At 51.4% G+C, this 24548-nt stretch overlaps 1 protein-coding gene across 1 annotated transcript in view; it reads right to left on the bottom strand.

Annotated features, from left to right (window-relative positions):
* Window positions 1-799: 799 nt before the first annotated feature.
* The window catches only part of LOC137341342 (serotonin N-acetyltransferase-like), an 87330-nt gene continuing 63581 nt past the window's right edge, over window positions 800-24548 (bottom strand). Inside the window, exon 4 of the mRNA XM_068004467.1 lies at window positions 800-1577. Coding sequence (XP_067860568.1) covers window positions 1272-1577 — 306 coding nt within the window. The 3' untranslated portion in view covers window positions 800-1271. The remainder of the gene's footprint in view (window positions 1578-24548) is intronic.

The following is a 24548-nucleotide window of genomic DNA, read 5'->3' as shown; positions in this document are numbered from 1 at the left end:
TCCGGGGCATGCTTTACTGCAACGTATGAGTTAGACAACGTTGGCCGAGTCACAGGAGTATGAACCATGTACCTGGTGGGTGGTGTCCTCTCGTGTGATGGTGGTATCTGTGTCGATGATCTGGCATGTCTTGCAGAGGTTGCCGTGGCAGGGTTGTGTGGTGTCGTGGACGCTGTTCTCCTGAAAACTGGGTAATTTGCTGCGAACGATGGTCTGTTTGAGGTTGGGTGGCTGTTTGAAGGCGAGCAGAAATTGATAACCAAGTTCCGCACCCATGAGGATGGCCTCAACCGGGATCTTGGCTACATGTAACCCCACCAGGGAAAAAAAAGTTATCTGTTTTTAATACAACTGGTCATTCTCTCTCTTTCTCTTCCTTTCGGATGTTTCTCTCTCTCTCTCCCTCTCCCTCTCTTTGGTTCTGGCCGTTTGTATATTCAGTTGTCTGTCTGAACACTATTCAATTAATTTGATGGCCTTGATAATGGGCAGTTGGAAAGATTATCTGTAATCACCAGGCATTGTTCTATGACTATATATGCGGTAATTTTCAATGAATCTCGACACTCACCTGACGAAGGAGAAAGCCTCCGAAAGCTTGTGATTTTCAAATAAAACTGTTGGACTATAACCTGGTGTTGTAAGATTCCTTACCACCCCAGTCCATCACCGACATCTCCACATAATGTATCTCAGACAATCGGGACCTGCAACAACTCAAAACTCAAATCACAACAGACAAGAACACGAATCACTTTGGATGCTTTAATATTTTAGCACAAAATACATGAAACTGAGCTGATCTAGGCATAGGGTCTATGATTTTAAAAAGAAACAATAGTTGCTCATTCACTGCTCGTAACACTGGTCGAGCAGTGAAAGGACAGAACCTAACGCCAGGGAGCAAATAACAGGTTGACAGTGTTGAACAATCATTGGCTGCGGTTACACTGGGATTGGGTATAACCCTGGAATCCATCTGTGTGTGTGACACCTTCAAACCCGATTTACACTCGAAATTTGAGAGTGAAGTTAGTAGCAAACCAAGAGCCAATTTGGTGCCAGAATCAATTGGCGGATCGATCTGCCCCTGTTCGATGGAGCAAAGGGATATCTCACTCTCTGGGGTGTCATCAATTGCGGCACCGATTGTAATTTAAATATTTGTGCCTTGTCCAGTCGCAGCGGAAGTTCTAACCTAGGAGCGATGGGCCGTTCAACTGGTTCCAGTGAAAGCTGCTCTAACATTGCCTGAGAAACAGGGCGGGATCTTAACAGCCGCTGTTCCGTCGCATTAATGCGTGTCCTCGGATCGCATACTCCATCTCGGTGAAAGTCAGCGGTCCCACGGTGATCTCGGAGGGACCCAATTCCTTAAATCCGGACTTGCTATAGAAGGAAACCAGGAAATCCTCGCACATCAGCATTGCCCGGTGGACATAGGGCAAACAGCGGAGGTACTGCAGATAGCGCCAGAGGAGGATCGGTCCCTTGCCCTGCTGGCGGGAGGTCCGGTGCACAGCTAACACATGGATATGGACCGTGCGACCGTGAGCAACGTGCAGCATCAGCGCTTCCTTCAGGACAAAGGAGGAGAAGCACATTAATGGGGCTCAGCAGCAACTGGCTGAGTGAAAGGGCAGCAAAGGCCGGTCAGAAACCTTCACAAACGCAGACAGGCCGAACCCGGGGAGAAAATCTGCTGCAAGTGTTCGATAAAAAGAGTCGCTTAAAATGCTGGAAATACACGAGGGAGAAAAGACCGATTAACCAATTTTAAGGGAGTCTCTCAGGCCTGTGTGTTTCCAGGATTTTCTTCTTGTATCTCTGATGAAAATGATACCGGTCTCCATCCACGGATAACGACTTCATGCACCAAAAAGAAATGTCGCGTCGCACTGCCAGCTTTTGGTTCAAACTCGAACAGATGCCGCAAGGACAGCTCATTATTGCACAAAACATCAAATTACAACACAGTGGAACTTCAACAAACTCTTCAGGCTGGAGAAAGGGCTTCACATTAAGGCGAGTGCCCCTTCCTCAACACCAGTCATCACTGGAGCCCCAGGCTCCAACTGACCAGCAACTTCAATCAGGCCAATGTGAGAGTGGAATACAAAGACTTTGTGCCCAGGGCAGGTACAGGGTTAGATACAGAGAAAAGCTCCCTCGACACTGTCCCATCAAACACTCCCAGGGCAGGGACAGGGTTAGATACCGAGTAAAGCTCACTCTACACTGTCCCATCAAACACTCCCAGGGCAGGTACAGCATAGGTCAGATACAGAGTAAAGCTCACTCCACACTGTCCCATCAAACACTCCCAGGGCAAGTGCAGCACGGGTTAGATACAGAGTAAAGCTCCCACCACAACGTCCAATCAAACACTCCCAAGGCAGGTACAGGGTGAGATACAGAGTAAAGCTCCCTCGACACTGTCCCATCAAACACTCCCAGGGCAGGTACAGCACGGGTTAGATACAGAGTAGAGCTCCCTCTACACTGTCCCAGCAAACACTCCCAGGGCAGGTACAGGGTTAGATACAGAGTAAAGCTCCCTCTACACTGTCCCATCAAACACTCCCAGGGCAGGTACAGCACAGGTTAGATACAGAGTAGAGCTCCCTCCACACTGTCCCATCAAACACTCCCAGGGCAGGTACAGCACAGGTTAGATACAGAGTAGAGCTCCCTCTACAATGTCCCATCAAACACTCCCAGTGCAGGTACAGGGTTAGATACAGAGTAGAGCTCCCTCCACACTGTCCCATCAAACAGTCCCAGGGAAGGTACAGAGTTAGATACAGAGTAAAGCTCCTTCTACACTGTCCCATCAAACACTCCCAGTGCAGGTACAGCACGGGTTAGATACAGATTAAAGCTCCCTCTACACTGTCCCATCAAACACTCCCAGAGCAGGTACAGCACGAGTTAGATACAGAGTAAATCTCCCTCCACACTGTCCCATCAAACACTCCCAGGGCAGGTACAGCACAGGTTAGATACAGAGTAGACCACCTCCACAATGTCCCATCAAACACTCCCAGGGCAGGTACAGGGTTAGATACAGAGTAGAGCTCCCTCCACACTGACCCATCAAACACTCCCAGGGCAAGTACAGCATGGGTTAGATACCGAGTAGAGCTCCCCCCAACACTGTCCCATCAAACACTCCCAGGGCAGGTACAGCACAGGTTAGATACAGAGTAGAGCTCCCTCTACAATGTCCCATCAAACACTCCCAGTGCAGGTACAGGGTTAGATACAGAGTAGAGCTCCCTCCACACTGTCCCATCAAACACTCCCAGGGAAGGTACAGAGTTAGATACAGAGTAAAGCTCCTTCTACACTGACTCAAACACTCCCAGGGCACGTACAGCACGGGTTAGATACAGAGTAGAGCTCCCTCTACACTGTCCCATCAAACACTCCCAGTGCAGGTACAGCACGGGTTAGATACAGAGTAAATCTCCCTCCACACTGTCCCATCAAACACTCCCAGGGCAAGTACAGCACAGGTTAGATACAGAGTAAAGCTCCCTCTACACTGTCCCATCAAACACTCCCAGGGCAGGTACAGCACAGGTTAGATACAGAGTAAAGCTCCTTCTACACTGTCCCATCAAACACTCCCAGAGCAGGTACAGCACGAGTTAGATACAGAGTAAATCTCCCTCCACACTGTCCCATCAAACACTCCCAGGGCAAGTACAGCACAGGTTAGATACAGAGTAAAGCTCCCTCTACACTGTCCCATCAAACACTCCCAGGGCAGGTACAGCACAGGTTAGATACAGAGTAAAGCTCCTTCTACACTGACCGATCAAACACTCCCAGGGCAGGTACAGCAAGGGTTAGATACAGAGTAAAGCTCCCTCTACACTGTCCCATCAAACACTCCCAGGGCAGGTACAGCAAGGGTTAGATACAGAGTAAAGCTCCGTCTACACTGTCCCATCAAACACTCCCAGGGCAGGTACAGGGTTAGATACAGAGTAAAGCTCCCTCTACACTGTCCCATCAAACACTCCCAGGGCAGGTACAGCACGGGTTAGATACCGAGTAGAGCTCCCCCCAACACTGTCCCATCAAACACTCCCAGGGAAGGTACAGAGTTAGATACAGAGTAAAGCTCCTTCTACACTGACCCATCAAACACTCCCAGGAGAGGTACAGCACGGGTTAGATACAGAGCAGAGCTCCCTCTACACTGTCCCATCAAACACTCCCAGGGCAGGTACAGCACGGGTTAGATACAGAGTAAAGCTCCCTCTGCACTGTCCCATCAAACACTCCCAGGGCAGGTGCAGCACGGGTTAGATGCAGAGTGAAGCTCCCTCTACACTGTCCCATCAAACACTCCCAGGGCAGGTACAGGGTTAGATACGGAGTAAAGCTCCCTCTACACTGTCCCATCAAACACTCCCAGGGCAGGTACAGCACAGATCAGGTACAGAGTAAAGCTCCCTCTGCACTGTCCCATCAAACACTCCCAGGGCAAGTACAGCACGGGTGAGATACCGAGTAGAGCTCCCCCCAACACTGTCCCATCAAACACTCCCAGGGAAGGTACAGAGTTAGATACAGAGTAAAGCTCCTTCTACACTGTCCCATCAAACACTCCCAGAGCAGGTACAGCACGAGTTAGATACAGAGTAAATCTCCCTCCACACTGTCCCATCAAACACTCCCAGGGCAGGTACAAGGTTAGATACAGATTAAAGCTCCCTCTACACTGTCCCATCAAACACTCCCAGAGCAGGTACAGCACGAGTTAGATACAGAGTAAATCTCCCTCCACACTGTCCCATCAAACACTCCCAGGGAAGGTACAGAGTTAGATACAGAGTAAAGCTCCTTCTACACTGACCCATCAAACACTCCCAGGAGAGGTACAGCACGGGTTAGATACAGAGCAGAGCTCCCTCTACACTGTCCCATCAAACACTCCCAGGGCAGGTACAGCACAGGTTAGATACAGAGTAAAGCTCCCTCTGCACTGTCCCATCAAACACTCCCAGGGCAGGTGCAGCACGGGTTAGATGCAGAGTGAAGCTCCCTCTACACTGTCCCATCAAACACTCCCAGGGCAGGTACAGCACGGGTTAGAAACAGAGTAGAGCTCCCTCGAAACTGTCCCATCAAACACTCGAAGGGCAGGTACAGGGTTAAATACCGAGTTAAGCTCACTCTACACTGTCCCAAACACTCCCAGGGCAGGAACAGCACAGGTTAGATACAGAGCAAAGCTCCCTCTACACTGTCCCATCAAACACTCCCAGGGCAGGTGCAGCACAGGTTAGTTATGGAGTAAAGCTCCCTCTACACTGTCCCATCAAACACTCCCAGGGCAGGTACAGCATGGGTTAATTATGGAGTAAAGCTACCTCCACACTGTCCCATCAAACATTCACAGGGCACGTACAGCACAGGTTAGATACAGAGTAGAGCTCCCTCTACACTGTCCCATCAAACACTCCCAGGGCAGGTACAGGGTGAGATACAGAGTGAAGCTCCCTCTGCACTGTCCCATCAAACACTCCCAGGGCAGGTACAGGGTGAGATACAGAGTGAAGCTCCCTCTGCACTGTCCCATCAAACACTACCCGGGAAGGTACAGAGTGAGATACAGAGTAAAGCTCCTTCTACACTGACTCATCAAACACTCCCAGGGCAAGTACAGCACGGGTTAGATACAGAGTAAAGCTCCCCCCAACACTGTCCCATCAAACACTCCCAGAGCAGGTACAGCACGAGTTAGATACAGAGTAAATCTCCCTCCACACTGGCCCATCAAACACTCCCAGGGCAAGTGCAGCACGGGTTAGATACAGAGTAAAGCTCCCACCACAACGTCCAATCAAACACTCCCAAGGCAGGTACAGGGTTAGATACAGAGTAAGGCTCCCTCCACACTGTCCCAGAAAACACTCCCAGGTTCAGGTACAGCACGAGTTAGATACAGAGTAAAGCTCCCTCTACACTGTCCCATCAAACACTCCCAGGGCAGGTACAGCACAGGTTAGATACAGAGTAGAGCTCCCTCCACACTGTCCCATCAAACACTCCCAGGGCAGGTACAGCACAGGTGAGATACAGAGTAGAGCTCCCTCCACACTGTCCCATCAAACACGCCCAGGGCAGGTACAGCACAGGTTAGATACAGAGTAGAGCTCCCTCCACACTGTCCCATCAAACACTCCCAGGGCAAGTACAGCACGGGTTAGATACAGAGTAAAGCTCCCCCCAACACTGTCCCATCAAACACTCCCAGAGCAGGTACAGCACGAGTTAGATACAGAGTAAATCTCCCTCCACACTGGCCCATCAAACACTCCCAGGGCAAGTGCAGCACGGGTTAGATACAGAGTAAAGCTCCCACCACAACGTCCAATCAAACACTCCCAAGGCAGGTACAGGGTTAGATACAGAGTAAGGCTCCCTCGACACTGTCCCATCAAACACTCCCAGGGCAGGTACAGCACGGGTTAGATACAGAGTAGAGCTCCCTCTACACTGTCCCAGCAAACACTCAAAAGGGTCAGGTACAGGGTTAAATACAGAGTAAAGTTCCCTCCACACTGTCCCATCAAACACTCCCAGGGCAGGTGCAGGGTTAGATACAGAGTAGAGCTCCCACTACACTGTCCCATCAAACACTCCCAGGGCAGGTACAGCACGGGTTAGATACAGAGTAAAGCTCCCTCTACACTGTCCCATCAAACACTCCCAGGGCAGGTACAGCACAGGTTAGATACAGAGTAGAGCTCCCTCCACACTGTCCCATCAAACACTCCCAGGGCAGGTACAGGGTTAGATACAGAGTAAAGCTCCCTCTACACTGTCCCATCAAACACTCCCAGGGCAGGTACAGCACAGGTTAGATACAGAGTAGAGCTCCCTCCACACTGTCCCATCAAACACTCCCAGGGCAGGTACAGCACAGGTTAGATACAGAGTAGAGCTCCCTCTACAATGTCCCATCAAACACTCCCAGTGCAGGTACAGGGTTAGATACAGAGTAGAGCTCCCACTACACTGTCCCATCAAACACTCCCAGGGCAGGTACAGCACGGGTTAGATACAGAGTAAAGCTCCCTCTACACTGACCCATCAAACACTCCCAGGGCATGTACAGCACGGGTTAGATACAGAGTAGAGCTCCCTCTGCACTGTCCCATCAAACACTCCCAGTGCAGGTACAGCACGGGTTAGATACAGATTAAAGCTCCCTCTACACTGTCCCATCAAACACTCCCAGAGCAGGTACAGCACGAGTTAGATACAGAGTAAATCTCCCTCCACACTGTCCCATCAAACACTCCCAGGGCAAGTACAGCACAGGTTAGATACAGAGTAAAGCTCCCTCTACACTGTCCCATCAAACACTCCCAGGGCAGGTACAGCACAGGTTAGATACAGAGTAAAGCTCCTTCTACACTGACCGATCAAACACTCCCGGGGCAGGTACAGCACAGGTTAGATACAGAGTAGAGCTCCCTCTACACTGTCCCATCAAACACTCCCAGGGCAGGTACAGCAAGGGTTAGATACAGAGTAAAGCTCCGTCTACACTGTCCCATCAAACACTCCCAGGGCAGGTACAGGGTTAGATACAGAGTAAAGCTCCCTCCACACTGTCCCATCAAACACTCCCAGGGCAGGTACAGCACAGGTTAGATACAGAGTCGAGCTCCCTCCACAATGTCCCATCAAACACTCCCAGGGCAGGTACAGGGTTAGATACAGAGTAAAGCTCCCTCTACACTGTCCCATCAAACACTCCCAGGGCAGGTACAGCACAGGTTAGATACAGAGTAGAGCTCCCTCCACACTGACCCATCAAACACTCCCAGGGCAAGTACAGCACGGGTTAGATACCGAGTAGAGCTCCCCCCAACACTGTCCCATCAAACACTCCCAGGGAAGGTACAGAGTTAGATACAGAGTAAAGCTCCTTCTACACTGTCCCATCAAACACTCCCAGAGCAGGTACAGCACGAGTTCGATACAGAGTAAATCTCCCTCCACACTGTCCCATCAAACACTCCCAGGGCAGGTACAGGGTTAGATACAGATTAAAGCTCCCTCTACACTGTCCCATCAAACACTCCCAGAGCAGGTACAGCACGAGTTAGATACAGAGTAAATCTCCCTCCACACTGTCCCATCAAACACTCCCAGGGAAGGTACAGAGTTAGATACAGAGTAAAGCTCCTTCTACACTGACCCATCAAACACTCCCAGGAGAGGTACAGCACGGGTTAGATACAGAGCAGAGCTCCCTCTACACTGTCCCATCAAACACTCCTAGGGCAGGTACAGCACGGGTTAGATACAGAGTAAAGCTCCCTCTGCACTGTCCCATCAAACACTCCCAGGGCAGGTGCAGCACGGGTTAGATGCAGAGTAAAGCTCCCTCTACACTGTCCCATCAGCACTCCCAGGGCAGGTACAGCACGGGTTAGATACAGAGTGAAGCTCCCTCTACACTGTCCCATCAAACACTCCCAGGGCAGGTACAGGGTCAGATACGGAGTAAAGCTCCCTCTACACTGTCCCATCAAACACTCCCAGGGCAGGTGCAGCACAGATCAGGTACAGAGTAAAGCTCCCTCTACACTGTCCCATCAAACACTCCCAGGGCAGGTACAGCACGGGTTCGATACAGAGTAAAGCTCCCACCACAACGTCCAATCAAACACTCCCAAGGCAGGTACAGGGTTAGATACAGAGTAAGGCTCCCTCTACACTGTCCCATCAAACACTCCCAGGGTAGGTACAGCACGGGTTAGATAGAGAGTAGAGCTCCCTCCACACTGTCCCATCAAACATTCCAGGGCAGGTACAGCACAGGTTAGATAAAGAGTAGAGCTCCCTCCACACTGTCCCATCAAACACTTCCAGAGCAGGAACAGCACAGGTTAGATACAGAGTGAAGCTCCGTGTACACTGTCCCATCAAACACTCCCAGGGCAGGTGCAGCACAGGTTAGTTATGGAGTAAAGCTCCCTCTACACTGTCCCATCAAACACTCCCAGGGCAAGTACAGAGTTAGATACAGAGTAAAGCTCCTTCTGCACTGACCCATCAAACACTCCCAGGGCAGGTACAGCATAGGTCAGATACAGAGTAAAGCTCACTCCACACTATCCCATCAAACACTCCCAGGGCAGGTACAGCACGGGTGAGATACAGAGTAAAGCTCCCTTTACACTGTCCCATCAAACACTCCCAGGGCAGGTACAGCATAGGTCAGATACAGAGTAAAGCTCACTCTACACTGTCCCATCAAACACTCCCAGGGCAGGTACAGGGTTAGATACAGAGTAAAGCTCCCTTTACACTGTCCCATCAAATACTCCCAGGGCAGGGACAGCACGGGTTAGATACAGAATGGAGCTCCCTCCACACTGTCCCATCAAACACTCCAGGGCGGGTACAGCACGGGTTAGATACAGAGTAAAGCTCCCTCGACACTGTCCCATCAAACACTCCCAGAGCAGGTACAGCACGGGTTAGATACAGAGTGAAGCTCCCTCTACACTGTCCAGAAAACACTCCCAGGTTCAGGTACAGCACGAGTTAGATACAGAGTAAAGCTCCCTCTACACTGTCCTATCAAACACTCCCAGGGCAGGTACAGCACGGGTTAGATACAGAGTCGAGCTCCCTCCACAATGTCCCATCAAACACTCCCAGGGCAGGTACAGCACAGGTTAGATACAGAGTAGAGCTCCCTCTACACTGTCCCATCAAACACTCCCAGGGCAGGTACAGCACAGGTGAGATACAGAGTAGAGCTCCCTCCACACTGTCCCATCAAACACGCCCAGGGCAGGTACAGCACAGGTTAGATACAGAGTAGAGCTCCCTCCACACTGTCCCATCAAACACTCCCAGGGCAAGTACAGCACGGGTTAGATACAGAGTAAAGCTCCCCCCAACACTGTCCCATCAAACACTCCCAGGGAAGGTACAGAGTTAGATACAGAGTAAAGCTCCTTCTACACTGACCCATCAAACACTCCCAGGAGAGGTACAGCACGGGTCAGATACAGAGTAAAGCTCCCTCTACACTGTCCCATCAAACACTCCCAGAGCAGGTACAGCACGAGTTAGATACAGAGTAAATCTCCCTCCACACTGGCCCATCAAACACTCCCAGGGCAAGTGCAGCACGGGTTAGATACAGAGTAAAGCTCCCACCACAACGTCCAATCAAACACTCCCAAGGCAGGTACAGGGTTAGATACAGAGTAAGGCTCCCTCGACACTGTCCCATCAAACACTCCCAGGGCAGGTACAGCACGGGTTAGATACAGAGTAGAGCTCCCTCTACACTGTCCCAGCAAACACTCAAAAGGGTCAGGTACAGGGTTAAATACAGAGTAAAGTTCCCTCCACACTGTCCCATCAAACACTCCCAGGGCAGGTGCAGGGTTAGATACAGAGTAGAGCTCCCACTACACTGTCCCATCAAACACTCCCAGGGCAGGTACAGCACGGGTTAGATACAGAGTAAAGCTCCCTCTACACTGTCCCATCAAACACTCCCAGGGCAGGTACAGCACAGGTTAGATACAGAGTAGAGCTCCCTCCACACTGTCCCATCATACACTCCCAGGGCAGGTACAGGGTTAGATACAGAGTAAAGCTCCCTCTACACTGTCCCATCAAACACTCCCAGGGCAGGTACAGCACAGGTTAGATACAGAGTAGAGCTCCCTCCACACTGTCCCATCAAACACTCCCAGGGCAGGTACAGCACAGGTTAGATACAGAGTAGAGCTCCCTCTACAATGTCCCATCAAACACTCCCAGTGCAGGTACAGGGTTAGATACAGAGTAGAGCTCCCACTACACTGCCCCATCAAACACTCCCAGGGCAGGTACAGCACGGGTTAGATACAGAGTAAAGCTCCCTCTACACTGTCCCATCAAACACTCCCAGGGCAGGTACAGCACAGGTTAGATACAGAGTAGAGCTCCCTCCACACTGACCCATCAAACACTCCCAGGGCAGGTACAGAGTTAGATACAGAGTAAAGCTCCTTCTACACTGACCCATCAAACACTCCCAGGGCATGTACAGCACGGGTTAGATACAGAGTAGAGCTCCCTCTGCACTGTCCCATCAAACACTCCCAGTGCAGGTACAGCACGGGTTAGATACAGATTAAAGCTCCCTCTACACTGTCCCATCAAACACTCCCAGAGCAGGTACAGCACGAGTTAGATACAGAGTAAATCTCCCTCCACACTGTCCCATCAAACACTCCCAGGGCAAGTACAGCACAGGTTAGATACAGAGTAAAGCTCCCTCTACACTGTCCCATCAAACACTCCCAGGGCAGGTACAGCACAGGTTAGATACAGAGTAAAGCTCCTTCTACACTGACCGATCAAACACTCCCAGGGCAGGTACAGCACAGGTTAGATACAGAGTAGAGCTCCCTCTACACTGTCCCATCAAACACTCCCAGGGCAGGTGCAGCAAGGGTTAGATACAGAGTAAAGCTCCGTCTACACTGTCCCATCAAACACTCCCAGGGCAGGTACAGGGTTAGATACAGAGCAAAGCTCCCTCTACACTGTCCCATCAAACACTCCCAGGGCAGGTACAGCACAGGTTAGATACAGAGTCGAGCTCCCTCCACAATGTCCCATCAAACACTCCCAGGGCAGGTACAGGGTTAGATACAGAGTAGAGCTCCCTCCACACTGACCCATCAAACACTCCCAGGGCAAGTACAGCACGGGTTAGATACGGAGTAGAGCTCCCCCCAACACTGTCCCATCAAACACTCCCAGGGAAGGTACAGAGTTAGATACAGAGTAAAGCTCCTTCTACACTGTCCCATCAAACACTCCCAGAGCAGGTACAGCACGAGTTAGATACAGAGTAAATCTCCCTCCACACTGTCCCATCAAACACTCCCAGGGAAGGTACAGAGTTAGATACAGAGTAAAGCTCCTTCTACACTGACCCATCAAACACTCCTAGGGCAGGTACAGCACGGGTTAGATACAGAGTAAAGCTCCCTCTGCACTGTCCCATCAAACACTCCCAGGGCAGGTGCAGCACGGGTTAGATGCAGAGTAAAGCTCCCTCCACACTGTCCCATCAAACACTCCCAGGGCAGGTACAGCACGGGTTAGATACAGAGTGAAGCTCCCTCTACACTGTCCCATCAAACACTCCCAGGGCAGGTACAGGGTCAGATACGGAGTAAAGCTCCCTCTACACTGTCCCATCAAACACTCCCAGGGCAGGTACAGCACAGATCAGGTACAGAGTAAAGCTCCCTCTACACTGTCCCATCAAACACTCCCAGGGCAGGTACAGCACGGGTTCGATACAGAGTAAAGCTCCCACCACAACGTCCAATCAAACACTCCCAAGGCAGGTACAGGGTTAGATACAGAGTAAGGCTCCCTCTACACTGTCCCATCAAACACTCCCAGGGTAGGTACAGCACGGGTTAGATAGAGAGTAGAGCTCCCTCCACACTGTCCCATCAAACATTCCAGGGCAGGTACAGCACAGGTTAGATAAAGAGTAGAGCTCCCTCCACACTGTCCCATCAAACACTCCCAGAGCAGGAACAGCACAGGTTAGATACAGAGTGAAGCTCCGTGTGCACTGTCCCATCAAACACTCCCAGGGCAGGTGCAGCACAGGTTAGTTATGGAGTAAAGCTCCCTCTGCACTGTCCCATCAAACACTCCCAGGGCAAGTACAGAGTTAGATACAGAGTAAAGCTCCTTCTGCACTGACCCATCAAACACTCCCAGGGCAGGTACAGCATAGGTCAGATACAGAGTAAAGCTCACTCCACACTATCCCATCAAACACTCCCAGGGCAGGTACAGCACGGGTGAGATACAGAGTAAAGCTCCCTTTACACTGTCCCATCAAACACTCCCAGGGCAGGTACAGCATAGGTCAGATACAGAGTAAAGCTCACTCTACACTGTCCCATCAAACACTCCCAGGGCAGGTACAGGGTTAGATACAGAGTAAAGCTCCCTTTACACTGTCCCATCAAATACTCCCAGGGAAGGACAGCACGGGTTAGATACAGAATGGAGCTCCCTCCACACTGTCCCATCAAACACTCCAGGGCGGGTACAGCACGGGTTAGATACAGAGTAAAGCTCCCTCGACACTGTCCCATCAAACACTCCCAGAGCAGGTACAGCACGGGTTAGATACAGAGTGAAGCTCCCTTTACACTGTCCCATCAAACACTCCCAGGGCAGGAACAGCACGGGTTAGAAACAGAGTAGAGCTCCCTCTAAACTGTCCCATCAAACACTCGAAGGGCAGGTACAGGGTTAAATACCGAGTTAAGCTCACTCTACACTGTCCCAAACACTCCCAGGGCAGGAACAGCACAGGTTAGATACAGAGCAAAGCTCCCTCTACACTGTCCCATCAAACACTCCCAGGGCAGGTACAGCATGGGTTAATTATGGAGTAAAGCTACCTCCACACTGTCCCATCAAACACTCCCAGGGCAGGTACAGCATGGGTTAATTATGGAGTAAAGCTACCTCCACACTGTCCCATCAAACATTCACAGGGCACGTACAGCACAGGTTAGATACAGAGTAGAGCTCCCTCTACACTGTCCCATCAAACACTCCCAGGGCAGGTACAGGGTGAGATACAGAGTGAAGCTCCCTCTGCACTGTCCCATCAAACACTCCCAGGGCAGGTACAGGGTGAGATACAGAGTGAAGCTCCCTCTACACTGTCCCATCAAACACTACCCGGGAAGGTACAGAGTGAGATACAGAGTAAAGCTCCTTCTACACTGACTCATCAAACACTCCCAGGGCAGGTACAGCACGGGTTAGATACAGAGTAGAGCTCCCTCCACACTATCCCATCAAACACTCCCAGGGCGTGTACAGCACAGGTTAGATACAGAGCAGAGCTCCCTCTACACTGTCCCAGAAAACACTCCGAGGGCAGGTACAGCACGAGTTAGATACAGAGTAAAGCTCCCTCTACACTGTCCTATCAAACACTCCCAGGGCAGGGTCAGCACGGGTTAGATACAGAGTCGAGCTCCCTCCACAATGTCCCATCAAACACTCCCAGGGCAGGTACAGCACAGGTTAGATACAGAGTAGAGCTCCCTCTACACTGTCCCATCAAACACTCCCAGGGCAGGTACAGCACAGGTTAGATACAGAGTAGAGCTCCCTCCACACTGTCCCATCAAACACGCCCAGGGCAGGTACAGCACAGGTTAGATACAGAGTAGAGCTCCCTCCACACTGTCACATCAAACACTCCCAGGGCAAGTACAGCACGGGTTAGATACAGAGTAAAGCTCCCCCCAACACTGTCCCATCAAACACTCCCAGGGAAGGTACAGAGTTAGATACAGAGTAAAGCTCCTTCTACACTGACCCATCAAACACTCCCAGGAGAGGTACAGCACGGGTCAGATACAGAGTAAAGCTCCCTCTACACTGTCCCATCAAACACTCCCAGAGCAGGTACAGCACGAGTTAGATACAGAGTAAATCTCCCTCCACACTGGCCCATCAAACACTCCCAGGGCAAGTGCAGCACGGGTTAGATACAGAGTAAAGCTCCCACCACAACGTCCAATCAAACACTCCCAAGGCAGGTACAGGGTTAGATACAGAGTAAGGCTCCCTCGACACTGTCCCATCAAACACTCCCAGGGCAGGTACAGCACGGGTTAGATACAGAGTAGAACTCCCTCCACACTGTCCCAGCAAACACTCAAAAGGGTCAGGTACAGGGTTAAATACAGAGTAAAGTTCCCTCCACACTGTCCCATCAAACACTCCCAGGGCAGGTACAGCACGGGTTAGATACAGAGTAAAGCTCCATCGACGCTGTCCCATCAAACACTCCCAGGGCAGGTACAGGGTTCGATACAGAGTAAAGCTCCCTCTACACTGTCCCATCAAACACTCCCAGGGCAGGTACAGCACAGGTTAGATACAGAGTAGAGCTCCCTCCACACTGTCCCATCAAACACTCCCAGGGCAGGTACAGCACAGGTTAGATACAGAGTAGAGCTCCCTCTACAATGTCCCATCAAACACTCCCAGTGCAGGTACAGGGTTAGATACAGAGTAGAGCTCCCTCCACACTGTCCCATCAAACACTCCCAGGGAAGGTACAGAGTTAGATACAGAGTAAAGCTCCTTCTACACTGACCCATCAAACACTCCCAGGGCATGTACAGCACGGGTTAGATACAGAGTAGAGCTCCCTCTACACTGTCCCATCAAACACTCCCAGGGCAGGTACAGCACGGGTTAGATACAGATTAAAGCTCCCTCTACACTGTCCCATCAAACACTCCCAGAGCAGGTACAGCACGAGTTAGATACAGAGTAAATCTCCCTCCACACTGTCCCATCAAACACTCCCAGGGCAAGTACAGCACAGGTTAGATACAGAGTAAAGCTCCCTCGACACTGTCCCATCAAACACTCCCAGGGCAGGTACAGCACAGGTTAGATACAGAGTAAAGCTCCTTCTACACTGACCGATCAAACACTCCCAGGGCAGGTACAGCACAGGTTAGATACAGAGTAGAGCTCCCTCTACACTGTCCCATCAAACACTCCCAGGGCAGGTACAGCAAGGGTGAGATACAGAGTAAAGCTCCGTCTACACTGTCCCATCAAACACTCCCAGGGCAGGTACAGGGTTAGATACAGAGTAAAGCTCCCTCTACACTGTCCCATCAAACACTCCCAGGGCAGGTACAGCACAGGTTAGATACAGAGTCGAGCTCCCTCCACAATGTCCCATCAAACACTCCCAGGGCAGGTACAGGGTTAGATACAGAGTAGAGCTCCCTCCACATTGACCCATCAAACACTCCCAGGGCAAGTACAGCACGGGTTCGATACCGAGTAGAGCTCCCCCCAACACTGTCCCATCAAACACTCCCAGGGAAGGTACAGAGTTAGATACAGAGTAAAGCTCCTTCTACACTGTCCCATCAAACACTCCCAGAGCAGGTACAGCACGAGTTAGATACAGAGTAAATCTCCCTCCACACTGTCCCATCAAACACTCCCAGGGCAGGTACAGGGTTAGATACAGATTAAAGCTCCCTCCACACTGTCCCATCAAACACTCCCAGAGCAGGTACAGCACGAGTTAGATACAGAGTAAATCTCCCTCCACACTGTCCCATCAAACACTCCCAGGGAAGGTACAGAGTTAGATACAGAGTAAAGCTCCTTCTACACTGACCCATCAAACACTCCCAGGAGAGGTACAGCACGGGTTAGATACAGAGCAGAGCTCCCTCTACACTGTCCCATCAAACACTCCCAGGGCAGGTACAGCACGGGTTAGATACAGAGTAAAGCTCCCTCCACACTGTCCCATCAAACACTCCCGGGGCAGGTACAGCACGGGTTAGATACAGAGTAAAGCTCCCTCTACACTGTCCCATCAAACACTCCCAGGGCAGGTACAGCACGGGTTAGATACAGAGTAAAGCTCCCTCCACACTGTCCCATCAAACACTCCCGGGGCAGGTACAGCACGGGTTAGATACAGAGTAAAGCTCCCTCTGCACTGTCCCATCAAACACTCCCAGGGCAGGTGCAGCACGGGTTAGATGCAGAGTAAAGCTCCCTCTGCACTGTCCCATCAAACACTCCCAGGGCAGGTGCAGCACGGGTTAGATACAGAGTAAAGCTCCCTCTACACTGTCCCATCAAACACTCCCAGGGCAGGTGCAGCACGGGTTAGATACAGAGTAAAGCTCCCTCCACACTGTCCCATCAAACACTCCCGGGGCAGGTGCAGCACGGGTTAGATACAGAGTAAAGCTCCCTCTACACTGTCCCATCAAACACTCCCAGAGCAGGTGCAGCACGTGTTAGAAACAGAGTGAAGCTCCCTCTACACTGTCCCATCAAACACTCCCAGGGCAGGTACAGGGTTAGATACGGAGTAAAGCTCCCTCTACACTGTCCCATCAAACACTCCCAGGGCAGGTACAGCACAGATCAGGTACAGAGTAAAGCTCCCTCTACACTGTCCCATCAAACACTCCCAGGGCAGGTACAGCACGGGTTAGATACAGAGTAAAGCTCCCACCACAACGTCCAATCAAACACTCCCAAGGCAGGTACAGGGTTAGATACAGAGTAAGGCTCCCTCTACGCTGTCCCATCAAACACTCCCAGGGTAGGTGCAGCACGGGTTAGATAGAGAGTAGAGCTCGCTCCACACTGTCCCATCAAACATTCCAGGGCAGGTACAGCACAGGTTAGATAAAGAGCAGAGCTCCCTCCACACTGTCCCATCAAACACTCCCAGGGCAGGTGCAGCACAGGTTAGTTATGGAGTAAAGCTCCCTCTGCACTGTCCCATCAAACACGCCCAGGGCAGGTACAGCACAGGTTGGACACAGAGTAGAGCTCCCTCCACACTGTCCCATCAAACACTCCCAGGGCAAGTACAGAGTTAGATACAGAGTAAAGCTCCTTCTGCACTGACCCATCAATCACTCCCAGGGCAGGCACAGGGTTAGATACAGAGTAAAGCTCCCTCCACACTGTCCCATCAAACACTCCCAGGGCAGGTACAGCACGGGTTAGATACAGAGTAAAGCTCCCTCTACACTGTCCCATCAAACACTCCCAGAGCAGGTGCAGCACGAGTTACATACAGAGTAAATCTCCCTCCACACTGGCCCATCAAACACTCCCAGGGCAGGTACAGAACAGGTTATAGACAGATTAAAGCTCCCTCTAAACTGTCCCATCAAACACTCCCAGGGCAGGTACAGCACAGGTTAGATACAGAGTAGAGCTCCCTCTACACTGTCCCATCAAACACTCCCAGGGCAGGTACAGCACGGGTTAGATACAGAGTGAAGCTCCCTCGACACTGTCCCATCAAACACTCTCAGGGCAGGTACAGGGTTCGATACAGAGTAAAGCTCTCTCTACACTGTCCCATCAAACACTCCCAGGGCAGGGACATGGATAGATACAGAGTAAAGCTCCCTCTACACTGTCCCATCAAACACTCCCAGGGCAGGTACCGCACGGGTTAGTTTAGAGCTCCCTCCACACTGTCCCATCAAACACTCCCAGGGCAGGTACAGCACGGGTGAGATACAGAGTAAAGCTCCCTTTACACTGTCCCATCAAACACTCCCAGGGCAGGTACAGCATAGGTCAGATACAGAGTAAAGCTCACTCGACACTGTCCCATCAAACACTCCCAGGGCAGGCACAGGGTTAGATACAGAGTAAAGCTCCCTCCACACTGTCCCATCAAACACTCCCAGGGCAGGTACAGCACAGGTTAGATACAGAGTGAAGCTCCGTGTACACTGTCCCATCAAACACTCCCAGGGCAGGTGCAGGGTTAGATACAGAGTGAAGCTCCCTCTACACTGTCCCAACAAACACTCCCAGGGCAGGTACAGCACGGGTGAGATACAGAGTAAAGCTCCCTTTACACTGTCCCATCAAACACTCCAGGGCAGGTACAGCACAGGTTCGATACAGAGCAGAGCTCCCTCTACACTGTCCCATCAAACACTCCCAGGGTCAGGTACAGGGTTAAGTACCGAGTAAAGCTCACTCGACACTGTCCCATCAAACACTCCCAGTGCAGGTACAGCACGGGTTAGATACAGATTAAAGCTCCCTCTACACTGTCCCATCAAACACTCCCAGAGCAGGTACAGCACGAGTTAGATACAGAGTAAATCTCCCTCCACACTGTCCCATCAAACACTCCCAGGGCAGGTACAGGGTTAGATACAGAGTAAATCTCCCTCCACACTGTCCCATCAAACACTCCCAGGGAAGGTACAGAGTTATATACAGAGTAAAGCTCCTTCTACACTGACCCATCAAACACTCCCAGGAGAGGTACAGCAATGGTTAGATACAGAGGAGAGCTCCCTCTGCACTGTCCCATCAAACACTCCCAGGGCAGGTGCAGCACGGGTTAGATACAGAGTAAAGCTCCCTCTGCACTGTCCCATCAAACACTCACAGGGCAGGTGCAGCACGGGTTAGATGCAGAGTAAAGCTCCCTTTACACTGTCCCATCAAACACTCCCAGGGCAGGTACAGCACGGGTTAGAAACAGAGTAGAGCTCCCTCTAAACTGTCCAATCAAACACTCGCAGGGCAGGTACAGGGTTAAATACCGAGTTAAGCTCACTCTACACTGTCCCAAACACTCCCAGGGCAGGAACAGCACAGGTTAGATACAGAGCAAAGCTCCCTCTACACTGTCCCATCAAACACTCCCAGGGCAGGTACAGCATGGGTTAATTATGGAGTAAAGCTACCTCCACACTGTCCCATCAAACATTCACAGGGCACGTACAGCACAGGTTAGATACAGAGTAGAGCTCCCTCTACACTGTCCCATCAAACACTCCCAGGGCAGGTACAGGGTGAGATACAGAGTGAAGCTCCCTCTGCACTGTCCCATCAAACACTCCCAGGGCAGGTACAGGGTGAGATACAGAGTGAAGCTCCCTCTACACTGTCCCATCAAACACTACCCGGGAAGGTACAGCACAGGTTAGATACAGAGTAAAGCTCCTTCTACACTGACTCATCAAACACTCCCAGGTTCAGGGACAGCACGGGTTAGATACAGAGTCGAACTCCCTCCACAATGTCCCATCAAACACTCCCAGGGCAGGTACAGGGTTACATACAGAGTAGAGCTCCCTCTACACTGTCCCATCAAACACTCCCAGGGCAGGTACAGCACAGGTTAGATACAGAGTAGAGCTCCCTCCACACTGTCCCATCAAACACGCCCAGGGCAGGTACAGCACAGGTTTGATACGGAGTAGAGCTCCCTCCACACTGTCCCATCAAACACTCCCAGGGCAAGGACAGCACGGGTTAGATACAGAGTAAAGCTCCCCCCAACACTGTCCCATCAAACACTCCCAGGGAAGGTACAGAGTTAGATACAGAGTAAAGCTCCTTCTACACTGACCCATCAAACACTCCCAGGAGAGGTACAGCACGGGTCAGATACAGAGTTAAGCTCCCTCTACACTGTCCCATCAAACACTCCCAGAGCAGGTACAGCACGAGTTAGATACAGAGTAAATCTCCCTCCACACTGGCCCATCAAACACTCCCAAGGCAGGTACAGCACAGGTTAGATACAGAGTAGAGCTCCCTCGACACTGTCCCATCAAACACTCTCAGGGCATGTACAGCACAGGTTAGATGCAGGGTGGAGCTCCCTCTACACTGTCCCATCAATCACTCCCAGGGCAGGTACATGGTTAGATACAGAGTAGAGCTCCCTCCACACTGTCCCAGCAAACACTCCCACGGTCAGGTACAGGGTTAAATACAGAGTAAAGCTCCCTCTGCACTGTCGCATCAAACACTCCCAGGGCAGGTACAGCACAGGTTAGATGCAGAGTAGAGCTCCCTCCACACTGTCCCATCAAACATTCCCAGGGCATGTACAGCACAGGTTAGATACAGAGAAGAGCTCCCTCTACACTGTCCGAGCAAACACTTCCAGGGTCAGGGACAGGGTTAAATACAGAGTAAAGCACCCTCTACACTGTCCCATCAAAAACTCCCAGGGCAGGTACAGCACGGGTTACATACAGAGTAGAGCTCCCTCTGCACTGTCCCATCAAACACGCCCAGGGCAGGGACAGCGCGGGTCAGATACAGAGTAAAGCTCCGTCTACACTGTCCCATCAAACACATTCCAGGGAAGATATACCACGGATTAGATACAAAGTAAAGCTTCCTCTACACTGTCCCATCAAACACTCCCAGGGCAGGTACAGCACGGGTTCGATACAGAGTAAAGCTCCCTCTACACTGTCTCATCAAACACTCCCTGGGTCGGTACAGGGTTAGATACAGAGTAAAGCTCCCTCCACGATGTCCAATCAAACACTCCCAGGGCAGGTACAGGGTTAGATACAGAGTAAAGCTCCTTCTGCACTGACCGATCAAACACTCCCAGGGCAGGTACAGCACGGGTTAGATACAGAGTGGAACTCCCTCCACACTGTCCCATCAAACACTCCCAGGGCAGGTACAGCACAGGTTAGATATAGAGTAGAGCTCCCTCTACACTGTCCCATCAAACACTCCCAGGGCAGGTACAGCACGGGTTAGATACAGAGTAAAGCTCTGTCTGCACTGTCCCATCAAACACTCCCAGGGCAGGTACAGGGTTAGATACAGAGTAAAGCTCCCTCTACACTGTCCCATCAAACACTCCCAGGGCAGGTACAGCACAGATCAGATACAGAGTAAAGCTCCCTCTACACTGTCCCATCAAACACTCCCAGGGCAAGTACAGCACAGGTTAGATACAGAGTAGAGCTCCCTCTACACTGTCCCAGCAAACACTCCCAGGGTCAGGTACAGGGTTAAATACAGAGTAAAGCTCACCCTGCATTGTCCCATCAAACACTCCCAGGGCAGGTACAGCACGGGTTAGATACAGAGTGAAGCTCCCTCTACACTGTCCCATCAAACACTCCCAGGGTCAGGTACAGGGTTAGATAGAGAGTAAATCCCTCTCTACACTGTCCCATCAAACACTCCCAGGGCAAGTACAGCACAGGTTAGATACAGAGTAGAGCTCCCTCTACACTGTCCCAGCAAACACTCCCAGGGTCAGGTACAGGGTTAAATACAGAGGAAAGCTCCCTCTACACTGTCCCAGCAAACACTCCCAGGGTCAGGTACAGGGTTAAATACAGGTACAGCATGGGTCAGTTATGGAGTAACGCTCCCTCGACACTGTCCCATCAAACACTCCCAGGGCAGGTACAGGGTTAGATACAGAGTAAAGCTCCTTCTACACTGACCGATCAAACACTCCCAGGGCAGGTACAGCACGGGTTAGATACAGAGCGGAACTCCCTCTACACTGTCCCATCAAACACTCCCAGGGCAGGTACAGCACAGGTTAGATATAGAGTAGAGCTCCCTCTGCACTGTCCCATCAAACACTCCCAGGGCAGGTACAGCACGGGTTAGATACAGAGTAAAGCTCCGTCTACACTGTCCCATCAAACACTCCCAGGGCAGGTACAGCACGGGTTAGATACAGAGTAAAGCTCCCTCTGCACTGTCCCATCAAACACTCCCAGGGCAGGTACAGCACGGGTTAGATACAGAGTAAAGCTCCCTCTACACTGTCCCATCAAACACTCCAAGGGCAGGTAAGGGTTAGATACGGAGTAAAGCTCCCTCTACACTGTCCCATCAAACATTCCCAGGGCAGGTACAGCACGGGTTAGATACAGAGTAGAGCTCCCTCTACACTGTCCCAGCAAACAGTCCCAGGGTCAGGCACAGAGTTAGATACAGAATAAAGCTCCTTCTACACTGACCCATCAAACACTCCCAGGAGAGGTACAGCACGGGTTAGAGACAGAGTAGAGCTCCCTCTACACTGTCCCATCAAACACTCCCAGGGCAGGTACAGCACGGGTTAGATACAGAGTAAAGCCCTCACTACACTGTCCCATCAAACACTCCCAGGGCAGGTACAGCACAGGTTATATACAGAGTAAAGCTCCCTCTACACTGTCCCATCAAACATTCCCAGAGCAGGTACGGCACGGGTTAGATACAGAGTGAAGCTCCCTCTACACTGTCCAATCAAACACTCCCAAGGCAGGTACAGGGTTAGATACAGAGTGAGGCTCCCACTACACTGTCCCATCAAACACTCCCAGGGCTGGTGCAGGGTTAGATACAGAGTAAAGCTCCCTCTACACTGTCCCATCCACTACTCCCAGGGCAGGTACAGCACAGATCAGATACAGAGTAAAGCTCCTTCTACACTGTCCCATCAAACACTCCCAGGGCAAGAACAGCACGGGTTAGATACAGAGTAAGGCTCCCTCTGCACTGTCCCATCAAACACTCCCAGGGCAGGTGCAGCACGGGTTAGATGCAGAGTAGAGCTCCCACTACGCTGTCCCATCAAACACTCCCAGGGCATGTACAGCACAGGTTCGATTCAGAGTAGAGCTCCCTCCACACTGTCCCAGCAAACACTCCCAGGGTCAGGTACAGGGTTAAATACAGAGTAAAGCTCCCTCTACACTGTGCCATCAAACACTCCCAGGGCAGGTACAGCATGGGTTAGTTATGGAGTAAAGCTCCCTCCACAATGTCCAATCAAACAGTCCCAGGGCAGGTCCAGGGTTAGATACAGAGTAGAGCTCCCTCCACACTGTCCCATCAAACACTCCCAGGGCAGGTACAGCACGGGTTCGATACAGAGTAAAGCTCCCTCCACACTGTCCCATCAAACACTCCCAAGGCAGGTACAGGGTTAGATACAGAGTAAAGCTCCCTCGACACTGTCCCATCAATCACTCCCAGGGCAGGTACATGGTTAGATACAGAGTAAAGCTCCCTCAACACTGTCCCATCAAACACTCCCAGGGCAGGTGCAGCACGGGTTCGATACAGAGTAAAGCTCCCTCCACAATGTCCAATCAAACAGTCCCAGGGCAGGTCCAGGGTTAGATACAGAGTAAAGCTCCCTCAACACTGTCCCATCAATCACTCCCAGGGCAGGTACATGGTTAGATACAGAGTAAAGCTCCCTCAACACTGTCCCATCAAACACTCCCAGGGCAGGTACAGCACGGGTTAGATACAGAGTAGAGCTCCCTCGAAACTGTCCCAGCAAACACTCCCAGGGTCAGGTACAGGGTTAAATACAGAGTAAAGCTCCCTCGACACTGTCCCATCAAACACTCCCAAGGCAGGTACAGCACAGGTTAGATACAGAGTAGAGCTCCCTCGACACTGTCCCATCAAACACTCTCAGGGCATGTACAGCACAGGTTAGATGCAGGGTGGAGCTCCCTCTACACTGTCCCATCAATCACTCCCAGGGCAGGTACATGGTTAGATACAGAGTAGAGCTCCCTCCACACTGTCCCAGCAAACACTCCCACGGTCAGGTACAGGGTTAAATACAGAGTAAAGCTCCCTCTGCACTGTCGCATCAAACACTCCCAGGGCAGGTACAGCACAGGTTAGATGCAGAGTAGAGCTCCCTCCACACTGTCCCATCAAACACTCACAGGGCAGGTAAAGCATGGGTTAGATACAGAGTGAAGCTCCCTCTGCACTGTCCCATCAAAAACTCCCAGGGCAGGTACAGGGTTAGATAGAGAGTAAAGCTCCCTCTACACTGTCCCGTCAAACACTCCCAGGGCAGGTCCAGCACGGGTTAGATACAGAGTAAAGCTCCCTCTACACTGTCCCATCAAACACTCCCAGAGCAGGTACGGCACGGGTTAGATACAGAGTGAAGCTCCCTCTACACTGTCCCATCAAACACTCCCAGGGCAGGTACAGGGTTAGATACGGAGTAAAGCTCCCTCTACACTGTCCCATCAAACACTCCCAGGGCAGGTACAGCACAGATCAGGTACAGAGTAAAGCTCCCTCCACACTGTCCCATCAAACACTCCCAGGGCAGGTGCATGGTTAGATACAGAGTAAAGCTC

This window comes from Heptranchias perlo, chromosome 23 (assembly GCF_035084215.1).
Source record: "Heptranchias perlo isolate sHepPer1 chromosome 23, sHepPer1.hap1, whole genome shotgun sequence".
Taxonomy (NCBI): Eukaryota; Metazoa; Chordata; class Chondrichthyes; order Hexanchiformes; family Hexanchidae; genus Heptranchias; species Heptranchias perlo.
Note: the sequence above shows the minus strand (reverse complement) of the source record. Positions and strands in the feature narration are given on the sequence as shown.